General features: G+C 68.6%; 3 protein-coding genes across 28 annotated transcripts; 2 read left to right on the forward strand and 1 right to left on the reverse strand.

The window, feature by feature from the left end:
- Window positions 1–408: 408 nt before the first annotated feature.
- ANTKMT (adenine nucleotide translocase lysine methyltransferase) lies at window positions 409–1,860 on the forward strand. 2 transcript variants are annotated; one of them, XM_001157130.8, is made up of 5 exons: window positions 409–712; window positions 874–978; window positions 1,077–1,217; window positions 1,360–1,410; window positions 1,579–1,860. In XM_001157130.8, exons 1-5 carry the CDS (start codon window positions 551–553, stop codon window positions 1,825–1,827), a joined length of 708 nt encoding a protein of 235 aa, XP_001157130.1. In that variant the 5' UTR covers window positions 409–550; the 3' UTR covers window positions 1,828–1,860. The 2 variants fall into 2 exon arrangements, with proteins under 2 accessions (XP_001157130.1, XP_003952795.1); XM_003952746.6 differs by lacking the exon at window positions 1,360–1,410 and having other exon boundaries at window positions 410–712.
- On the reverse strand, window positions 1,852–5,748 carry CCDC78 (coiled-coil domain containing 78). 16 transcript variants are annotated; one of them, XM_016929093.4, is made up of 14 exons: window positions 5,574–5,746; window positions 5,232–5,351; window positions 5,060–5,146; window positions 4,679–4,846; window positions 4,503–4,559; window positions 4,344–4,411; window positions 4,177–4,255; window positions 3,947–4,072; window positions 3,588–3,775; window positions 3,372–3,471; window positions 3,123–3,202; window positions 2,360–2,426; window positions 2,187–2,283; window positions 1,852–2,054 (listed from the first exon to the last, which is right to left on the reverse strand). In XM_016929093.4, the coding sequence occupies exons 1-14, from the start codon at window positions 5,631–5,633 to the stop codon at window positions 2,035–2,037; spliced, it is 1,317 nt and encodes a 438-aa protein (XP_016784582.1). In that variant the 5' UTR covers window positions 5,634–5,746; the 3' UTR covers window positions 1,852–2,034. The 16 variants fall into 16 exon arrangements, 15 of the variants coding, with proteins under 15 accessions (XP_016784582.1, XP_054524574.1, XP_016784580.1 ...); XM_054668599.2 differs by having other exon boundaries at window positions 2,187–2,287; window positions 5,574–5,745; XM_016929091.4 differs by having other exon boundaries at window positions 2,187–2,426.
- Window positions 5,749–6,267: 519 nt separating this feature from the next.
- HAGHL (hydroxyacylglutathione hydrolase like) lies at window positions 6,268–8,984 on the forward strand. 10 transcript variants are annotated; one of them, XM_016929100.4, is made up of 9 exons: window positions 6,268–6,405; window positions 6,677–6,879; window positions 7,230–7,294; window positions 7,385–7,502; window positions 7,585–7,693; window positions 7,773–7,873; window positions 8,063–8,164; window positions 8,278–8,357; window positions 8,557–8,984. In XM_016929100.4, the coding sequence occupies exons 2-9, from the start codon at window positions 6,775–6,777 to the stop codon at window positions 8,723–8,725; spliced, it is 849 nt and encodes a 282-aa protein (XP_016784589.1). In that variant the 5' UTR covers window positions 6,268–6,405; window positions 6,677–6,774; the 3' UTR covers window positions 8,726–8,984. The 10 variants fall into 10 exon arrangements, with proteins under 10 accessions (XP_016784589.1, XP_016784585.1, XP_063652487.1 ...); XM_063796417.1 differs by having other exon boundaries at window positions 6,270–6,405; window positions 8,066–8,164; XM_063796416.1 differs by having other exon boundaries at window positions 6,327–6,405; window positions 6,750–6,879.
- The last annotated feature ends 36 nt before the right edge of the window (window positions 8,985–9,020 follow it).

The raw sequence follows: 9,020 nt of genomic DNA on the forward strand, positions 1-9,020 counted from the left end.
CCCACCGGCTCCCTGGGCTCCAGCCGCCCCACGCGAGCCCCCGGCTGGTTCTGGGGCCAGGACCGCCCCTCTCCAAGGCAGACTTCCCTTCATTCCACGACAAAGACGCGCAGCCCCGTTTCCCTGGGGCTCTAGCCCGTGAGATCGCCGGGTGTATCCCGACTCCCGCCGGCACGTGCGCTCCCCCAGGGCAGGGCCTGCCTGTCCCCTTCCGCGGGTCGCCAGCAGCCAGCACAGGCCGCAAACAGCGGTCCGCAGAGCGGACCAACGGAGCCGACCCTCGCAGGCTTGGAGCCGGACGCGGCGGGGCAGAGCCCCCGAGGCTGCAGCTCGCCGGAACCCGCGGGAGGGCAGCCGGGCTGGGCGGAGCGCACAGCGCAACGGACCCACCGCGCAGGCTCTGCCGGCCACTTCCGGTGTCGCGCGGCGGCTCCCGGCAGGAGGCAGAGGGCACACCACCGGGCACACCGCCAGCCCCAGGCCAGGCTGCGAGGGCCGCGGACCCGAGCCGGGAAGGACCTTGGGCGGACGAGCCGCGCGTCCCGCAGCCATGGAGCAGGACGACCCGGCCGAGGCGCTGACGGAGCTGCGCGAGCGGCGGCTGGGCGCGCTGGAGCTGCTGCAGGCGGCGGCCGGCTCGGGCTTGGCAGCCTACGCGGTGTGGGCGCTGCTGCTCCAGCCCGGCTTCCGGCGCGTGCCGCTGCGGCTGCAGGTGCGGGGCGGGGCCAGGCCGGGCAGGGGAGCTCGGCTGCCGCTCAGGGTCTCAAGGTCTGGGCGTGGCCGGGGTGAGCTCCGCCCCCCCGTGTGGTAGTTCGGGCCGGGCTGCGGGCGGGGCGGGAGCGGCCAGTGGACTCTCGCCGCCACCCGGTCCAGGTGCCCTACGTCGGCGCGAGCGCGCGGCAGGTGGAGCACGTGTTGTCGCTGCTGCGAGGACGCCCCGGAAAAACGGTGGATCTGGGCTCTGGCGACGGCAGGATCGTAAGTGCCTGCGTCTGGGTCTTCGCCGCCCCACACCGCCCACCTGCCGGCGGGCGCCCCTGCCCACATCCTGGTTCCCACACTCTCGGTGCCCACAGGTGCTGGCGGCCCACAGGTGCGGCCTCCGCCCGGCCGTGGGCTACGAGCTGAACCCCTGGCTGGTGGCGCTGGCGCGGCTGCACGCCTGGAGGGCCGGCTGTGCCGGCAGCGTCTGCTATCGCCGCAAGGATCTCTGGAAGGTAACCTGGGGATCCCTGGCCACCCGCTGACAGCCCAAGGTGCGGCTGACACCTGCGAGGGCTGGGGGCTGGGACTCGGAAGCTGCGATGACCCGGTGCCCACCAGGCCTCTCCCCGGCTGGGGCGACTTCTCTTCCGGCAGGTGAGCCTGAGGGACTGCCGCAACGTGTCTGTGTTCCTGGCCCCTAGCGTGGTAGGTCCGGGGTTGCCAGCCCCGCTGGGAAGCCCCAGCCACACCCCAGGGTGTTTGCTGCTCTGAGGCCTGGGCTTGCCTGGTGGGTGCTAGGCTTGGGGCTAGGGGGGTGAGCGCGGCTGTTTTCTACCGGCCCCGCCCCCTCTACTCTGCTGTTCTCTCCCTCAGCTCCCGCTGCTGGAGGACAAGCTGCGGACAGAGCTGCCTGCCGGGGCCCGCGTGGTGTCTGGGCGCTTCCCACTCCCCACCTGGCAGCCTGTGGCCGTGGTTGGCGAGGGCCTGGACCGAGTATGGGCTTATGATGTTCCTGAGGGTGGGCAGGCTGGGGAGGCCTTCTCCTTGCGGATACCCATCCAGGCTGCCCCCGGACCTAGTTCTGCCCCCATCCCGGGGGGCCTTGTTTCTCAGGCCAGCTGAGTATTAGACACGATAAAGACTCTGTGGGTTCTATCCTGACTCATGTTTTATGGGGGGCTGGGTGGGAGGGTTCTGTGCTGGCTGACGGGCTCTGCTCTGCTCCTTGGGAGACGGCCTAGTGGCTGCCGGTCCTTGGATGCTGGGGCTTGGCTGGAGGCACAGCCCCCACTTTCCAGGGGTCCCCTGCACCTGCCAGCTTCCTCAGCCTCAGGATTTCGTGCTTGTACCTGCTCAGAGGAACCATGCTTAAGTGACCTGCCCAGCTGTGGACAGGTCTGCCTCTAGCGCCTGAGGCAGCCATCATCCTTCATTCCGACCAGACCAGGGCCCTGGGGTCACACCCAGCTCCCTCTGCCCACCTGCCCAGGTGCTGGTCCACGTACTCCTGTAGCTCAGAAAGTTGCTCTTCAGCCATCGTGGCCCGGACCAGCAGCTGTGCCCGCTCCCGTTCCAGCTCTGCCTGGCATGGGGATGTAAGCCATGAGCTAGGGCATGGTGTGAGGAGGGGCCTGGGCCAGCCCTTGCCTCCTACCTGGGTGCTGCGGGAGAAGTCCCGGAGCTTCTGGTGGATCTGGGCCCAGGATGCAGCGTCCAGGCCCCTGTGAGGGGAGAGGAAAGGAGGAGTGGTTTTGAGAGCTGGCATGGTGACACAGGGACAGACGTGACCGTGCTGAGTCAGGTTCCCAGAGCCGGGAGGGGACACCTGGGAGTGAGTGAGGGAGGCATGGGTCCCCCTGTGCTCCTGTGGCGCCCCCCCCCCAGGCCTTGGAGCCATCCGTGTATGGGGACAGCCCGGGCCCAGGGGGTCTGCTGGCTGCTCGGGGAGGGCTAAACCACAAGGCCAGCCCAGACAGTGACTCCAGCATCAACAGGGATGCCACCCCCACACGGGTGTGCCCTAAACCCCAGGAAATGGTCCTTGGGGAGCCCTGCCCATTGTACAGCTGGGAACATGGAGGCCCAGAGGCAAGGGCTGGCCCGGTCACCAGGCGCCCTGCTCCCACCCCTGGCATCCTCCAGGTCTCAGCGGAAACCTCCCTCAGGTGTGCTCTCCCTGATCCTCCGTGTTCAAGGCCAGCTCCACCTGCAGCAGCCCCTCTTCTCTTTCCTGTGATTATCAGTGTCCCCGGGACCCACGGAGGGACCCCAGGGTGGGGACGTGCCACTGAGTGCATTGCTGTGACCAGACCCTGTCTGGCGGGGACTTGGTGGAGCAACTGGGGGCCCCAGGGTGCAGGCGTTGTGCTCTCTGCCCATCCCCCACAGGCCTCCCCCACACCCATGAGGGCACTCACTGTGGCTCTGACGTTCCCCCCTGGGAGGCTCCACCGGGTCTCTTTTTTGGGGATGAGAGCAGTGCCCCAGGCCCGCCGTGCTACAGAGGTTTGTGGTGGGGACGTTTCAGTTGGCTGAACAAGGCAAGCTCCTCAGAGGCCCGGGGCTGAGGTCTCTGTTGAGCCCAAGATGAGGCCTGGGGCCAGTGTGGGGCAGTGGGTGGGTGGGGGGCACCCGGGCCTGGAGCTTCTGGGGATCTCTAGCCTCACCTGGTCCTCCCGATGGCTGAAGTCAGTGACCAGGGGCACGGGCAATGGTTCCAGGTCCAAGCTGGCTATGTCAAAAATAGCTTGGGGGTTCCCAGGTGCCCTGTCAGGGTAGGCTAGTGTCTGTCTGGGGCCACTCCTGCTGCACACCAAGCCTTTGAGGCACAGAGGCTTAGAGACCCACAGATGCCTGACACCTCCCATCCCAGCGGGGCCCACCTGTAGGCAACCAGCAGCTCCTCATGCCTGCGGCTCAGATCCACCAGCCTCTTGTGGTAGCTGCGGGCAGCCCGGGCCAGCTGCTGCTCACGGCTGCGGTGCGCTGCCCGGATGTCCTCCAGAGTCGCCTCCAGGAATGTCCGGAGGGCCGTGGTGGCTGGTGCTTGGCCTGCACCATCTGCGTGCTCCTGGAGGCGGCGGGCTGGGTCCGCATGGGGCCCACCCCCCATCTTTTCCAACCATCCCCCCACCCCAGCAGGCTGAGCAGTGCTGGGGCCCTGGGGTCTCCCTGAAGCTATCCAGCACACCCAGGCCAGGCTTGGGCTCCCTAGGCCTCAGGGTGCTCCTGCAGGGCTCACCACTGCCTGCCGGGCGCAGTGCTGAAGCCGTAGGACGTACTCATCCTTCAGTTTCTTGAGCTGCAGCTGCAGCCGGGCATTTTCGGCCTCTGCCTGACGGAGCTGGCCTTGGCAGCTGCACAGCACCTGGGGTGGAAGCAGCCCTCCACCTGTGCCCTGAGAGTGGACCCCGGCTGAGCTTCTGGGGCCCCCACCCTCCAGGTCTCCAAGCAGTCAGGGCAGAGCCTCACCACAGCCTGTGTGGCCAGTCGCTGCCCGGCTGCCCTGGCCTCCTCTCGGGCTCCCTGCAGCTGCCGGCCCAGGGTTGCCCTGAAGACACGGGGGTGAGGCTCAGCAGGCCCACGATCAGGGGTTCTCTCTGCTCCAGGATGGGGCCCCAGGTGAGATGGCCACTCACACACGCGTCACCAGTGCCTGCTGCCAGGCCTCCTGACGCTCCAGCACCCGCTTCACTTCCCCCTGCAGCTGTGGGGCACACAGGGCTGGCTAGATGAGACCCTAGGCTTGGGGTCTCTGGTGCTGCCCTCTCCCCTGAGCTAGGTGGCTGCACACTCACGCCGCTCCCCAGCCTGTGCTGCTCATTCTCGGGATTCATGGTGTTCTTGGGCTGCACCTGAATGGAAGGGAGGGCAGGGAAAGCTAAGGGGTGGGTGAGCCCCAGTTTCACTGAGGCCCCTGCTGAGGCTTCCCTCTGGCCTTTCCCAGCCAGGCTCTCCATGTGCTCATGGTAACCTGGAATCTGTGGTCATCAGAGTGTCCAGGCACCTGGGCTTTGTGTCTGAGCTCTTGGGCTGCTGCCCGGGGGTGCCTGGGGTCAGACTCCACTGGGACTGCACAGCCCTGGCTGGTGCCATCTCCTCGCAGCTCCAGCTCCAGTACCCGGCTCTCCAGCCGAAGGATCTGTGGGACAACTGGCATGAGCAGGTGCACCTGCCCGCGGGCCACCTGGGGTAGGTGAACATTCACCCGGCGCACGCTCAGGGGCGCGCAGCACTTAGAGGCAGGCCAAGACCCACAGATGCCACGTGCGTGTGCATGCCCATGCAGGGCACGTGTCCTGGGCCTGCACCCCCCGTCCCCCGTGCACTGAGGCTGGTTCTCACTGCTGCTCACCTCACTCTTCAGCTGGAAGATTTCAGCCTCGTGCTGCTCATGTAGGTGGTGGGTTGTGATCTGAATGTCGACCAGCTCCTTGGAGATCTGTGGGTGGCCAGGTGAGAAGTGGCGTCTGTGGGCCCTGCTGGCACCCTCCCTCCTCACGAGCACCCTGGGGCCCCACACCCACCTGCAGCTGCTGCTCCTTATTGAGCGCTAGATCTGGTGGGACCTCTGCTTCCAAGCTGGTGGCCCACACTGCGGTGCCCCCAGGAGCTCCTGGCAGCCAGTCCTTGGCTCGTAGCACAACCTGGGGAGGTACCGCCACCCATTCCCCAGGTGGGTCCCAGGCTGGGCTGTGGCCCCACTCCCATGCAGTCGCCAGTCCCGCCTCCCTGCCTGGCTGAGCTGCAAAAGTCCCTCTCCTGGCTGAAATTAGACCCAGGGTGCAGGAACGTGCACTCTCCTGGCCTTTGGGGGAACGGGCAGACTTCAACCCCATGGCAGGAGCGGCGAGTCCCAGAGGACTCACATTCTCCACCCGCCGAGAGGGAGGTCCAGGCCTGGGGCCTGTGGTGGCTGCGTGCTCCATAGGCTAGGGAACCCTGGCCAGCTCCGAGCCCGGTGCTGCCTCCACGCCCGGCTTCCCCATGGCTGCTGCTGCCACTGGCACTGCTACGTGCGTTGCCAAGGCCTCTGTTGGTCCCAGGTGACTCCCAGGGCACCGCCCACAGGGGCCGGCCAGACCGGTGGTTGCTGAGGAGGGAGGATAGCTCTTCCTCTCTCCATGCCTCCGTTTCCCCATCTGGGGAATGCGGCCCAGCGCCCCCTGCACATACCCTGTGCAGATGGAACCAGGTGCGTGAAAGCGCCCAGCCTGGGCGCAGCGGACGAGCACGCGGAACGGAGCGGCAGCCCGCCCGCAGGATGCCCTGAGCTACACTCGCTGGACACCTTCTGTGTACCTAGCAGTGCTGACTGAGCCCCGGGACGGGGAGGTATATCTCTGCACCTCTGGCCTGAGAAGAGGGGCGCAGACGTCCCCATCAGGGGCCGGAGAACTCGGAAACGACTGGCTCAGCCGGGGCGTCGGGAGGGCTTCCTGGAGGAGGTGCCAGCGCCGGGCGCGGCGGGGTCGGAGCGTGCGCGTGGCGCCCCACCGGGCACGCGCACCGCCGGCGGGCCTTGTGGTCTCATCGCGCGCAGGATCCGGGCCGGGCGGGGGCGGGGGCGGGGCGCGTCCGCGGAGGGGGGCGGTTGGCGGCTCCCGAGCCCAGCGCCGCGCTCAGTCCGGACCCCGTGACCGGCGGCCGAGGCCCCGCCTCCGTCTGTCTGTCCTTCGGGCTCTCAGCGCAGCCGTGCCGGTGAGGCGGGCGGCGGGGGAACGCGGCTGTCCCGGGTCAGGGGTCTTGCGGCGGCAGGGCGGGGGGCCGAGGGGCGGGGCCTGGGAGGAAGGCGTGGCCTTTGGGGACTGGGGCTCAGACTGGGGGCGGAGCCGGGGCTGGTTGGGGACCGGCCGGCTTCCGCTCCTGCTGGAGCCCGGTGCGTGGAATTCCACGCGAGTGCCGGGGAGTTCCTGGGGAGCCGGGCTTCTCTTTTGGCCCCCAGCGTGTTGACCGAGCCCGCTTCGCACAGCCCTTCCTAGGGTGTGGAGAGCGGGCCCCGCCCTGAAGGGGCACCGTGGGCTGGGGGGCCTGTTTTGGAGCAGGCACCGGTGGCCGAGCTCCGTGACCATGAAGGTCAAGGTCATCCCCGTGCTCGAGGACAACTACATGTACCTGGTCATCGAGGAGCTCACGCGCGAGGCGGTGGCCGTGGACGTGGCTGTGCCCAAGAGGGTGAGGGCAGGCCGCGGGCCGCAGGGACCCGGCCGTGTCCCCCGAGAGCCTCCCCGACCCCCCTGGCAGGAGCGATCCCCCACGTGCTCTGCTCTCCGGAAGTCATTGGCGGCTGGGGTTCCTTGTTTATCTTGGGGCTCCCTGAAGTTACGGCGCCTCTGGCCTCCGCCCTTTCGCTGCTGCCTGGCGGTCCCTGCACGCGCTGGACGCAGTCACCGCCCGCTGGGTCCCCGCTCCCCGGCGCTAACCGGGGCTCTGGCCGGCCTGGGGCAGTGAGCGCGGCGGATCCCGATATGGAGGGAGTGGGCCACCGGGACCGTCTGTGTTATCGTCACTCCCGTCCCTTTCAGCTGCTGGAGATCGTGGGCCGGGAGGGGGTGTCTCTGACCGCTGTGCTGACCACCCACCATCACTGGTGAGCGCCGGCGGGGCGCGGGGAGGCACGAGGACGCCACCTTGTCCCAACCCGACCTAACCCGGCCCCCGCCCGCCCGCCCGCCCGCAGGGACCACGCGCGGGGAAACCCGGAGCTGGCGCGGCTGCGTCCCGGGCTGGCGGTGCTGGGCGCGGACGAGCGCATCTTCTCGCTGACGCGCAGGCTGGCGCACGGCGAGGAGCTGCGGGTGAGCGCGCGCTCCCGGGAGGGGCGGGGAGGGCGCCCCGGGTCCACCCGCCCTCACAGGTCCGCCTGCTCCTCCGCCGCAGTTCGGGGCCATCCACGTGCGTTGCCTCCTGACGCCCGGCCACACCGCCGGCCACATGAGCTACTTCCTGTGGGAGGACGATTGCCCGGACCCACCCGCCCTGTTCTCGGGTACCCGCAGCGCGGAGCGCGCCCACCCCGCCTCCCGCCGGCCCCGCCCCATCTGCTCTGACCCGCCCTCCCCCGCCAGGCGACGCGCTGTCGGTGGCCGGCTGCGGCTCGTGCCTGGAGGGCAGCGCCCAGCAGATGTACCAGAGCCTGGCCGAGCTGGGTACCCTGCCCCCCGAGACGGTGAGCGGGCCTGGGCCCTCCCCTCTTCTCCCGTGGGCACAGCCCCCACGCTCCGCACCCTCACTGTGCTAGGGGTGCAGAGTGAATGCCCACCTGAGGGCAGACCGGGCAGGGGAGGCCAGGCCCCCGGCGCAAGCACTTTCCCCGCTTCCTGGCCGCGTGCGCGCTCACCGAGCGCTCTTCCTCCAGAAGGTGTTCTGCGGCCACGAGCACACGCTCAGCAACCTGGAGTTTGCCCAGAAAGTGGAGCCCTGCAACGACCACGTGAGAGCCAAGCTGTCCTGGGCTAAGGCACGGCCCCTTTCCCGCCGCGGCAAGAGGGTTGGGGGGGAGGGAACAGGCTTCGGAGGTGGGGGGCCTCTCAGACAAGGCCTAATGGTGACCGGGGCCTGTGGTCACTCCAGAAGAGGGATGAGGATGACGTGCCCACAGTGCCGTCGACTCTGGGCGAGGAGCGCCTCTACAACCCCTTCCTGCGGGTGGCGTGAGTATGGCTGTTGTCCCGGGGCCTCCACCGTTACGTGGACCCTTAGGAAGGCATCTGGGGACTGCGTGTTGGGCTGAGTGAGCATCTCTGGCTTGGGGGAGGCTGCTCATTAAGTGCCTGCCTGCCCGCCCACCCCTCGGCGCCATGCTCCCGCGTGGGCAGTGGGCCCTGCGCCTCACTGCACCCCTCCCTGCAGAGAGGAGCCGGTGCGCAAGTTCACGGGCAAGGCGGTCCCCGCCGACGTCCTGGAGGCGCTCTGCAAGGAGCGGGCGCGCTTCGAACAGGCGGGCGAGCCGCGGCAGCCACAGGCGCGGGCCCTCCTTGCGCTGCAGTGGGGGCTCCTGAGTGCAGCCCCACACGAGTGAGCCACCCAGACCCTCACAGGGCTGGGGCCTGCGTCCCTCCTCGTGACCTCGGCCAGCTGGACCCACATGAGGGCCACCTCTGGAACCTTCTTCGAGGCCCTGGCCAGCCATCTGCCCAGCCTCGGAGGGTGGGCAAGCTGGTGCTTCCCGGGTGGACACACAGGATCACTCAGTGGGGCCTGTGTGGGCGCCGAGACCTGGGTGTCTGGGAAGTGGGGCACACGGGGCCTCCGAACTATGAATAAAGCTTTGAAAGGCCGTTCTCAGTGTTGGCAGATGTGCCAGGAGAGGAGCT

Source organism: Pan troglodytes, chromosome 18, assembly GCF_028858775.2.
Source record: "Pan troglodytes isolate AG18354 chromosome 18, NHGRI_mPanTro3-v2.0_pri, whole genome shotgun sequence".
Lineage (NCBI taxonomy): Eukaryota > Metazoa > Chordata > Mammalia > Primates > Hominidae > Pan > Pan troglodytes.

What these genes read in the sequence shown, in the direction of transcription:
- ANTKMT (XM_001157130.8), top strand. Translation starts at nt 551, where the DNA reads ATGGAGCAGGACGACCCGGCCGAGGCGCTGACGGAGCTGCGCGAGCGG. An exon ending in GCCGCAAGGATCTCTGGAAG is followed by an intron (nt 1,218 to 1,359) that starts GTAACCTGGGGA and finishes CTCTTCCGGCAG; the next exon opens with GTGAGCCTGAGGGACTGCCG. An exon ending in TGTTCCTGGCCCCTAGCGTG is followed by an intron (nt 1,411 to 1,578) that starts GTAGGTCCGGGG and finishes TCTCTCCCTCAG; the next exon opens with CTCCCGCTGCTGGAGGACAA.
- CCDC78 (XM_063796398.1), bottom strand. Translation starts at nt 5,543, where the DNA reads ATGGGGTTGAAGTCTGCCCGTTCCCCCAAAGGCCAGGAGAGTGCACGT. An exon ending in ATAAGGAGCAGCAGCTGCAG is followed by an intron (nt 5,147 to 5,231) that starts GTGGGTGTGGGG and finishes GGCCACCCACAG; the next exon opens with ATCTCCAAGGAGCTGGTCGA. An exon ending in GAGCTGCTGGTTGCCTACAG is followed by an intron (nt 3,472 to 3,587) that starts GTGGGCCCCGCT and finishes CTACCCTGACAG; the next exon opens with GGCACCTGGGAACCCCCAAG.
- HAGHL (XM_063796420.1), top strand. Translation starts at nt 6,775, where the DNA reads ATGAAGGTCAAGGTCATCCCCGTGCTCGAGGACAACTACATGTACCTG. An exon ending in ACGTGGCTGTGCCCAAGAGG is followed by an intron (nt 6,880 to 7,229) that starts GTGAGGGCAGGC and finishes CGTCCCTTTCAG; the next exon opens with CTGCTGGAGATCGTGGGCCG. An exon ending in CCAAGCTGTCCTGGGCTAAG is followed by an intron (nt 8,165 to 8,556) that starts GCACGGCCCCTT and finishes CCCTCCCTGCAG; the next exon opens with AGAGGAGCCGGTGCGCAAGT.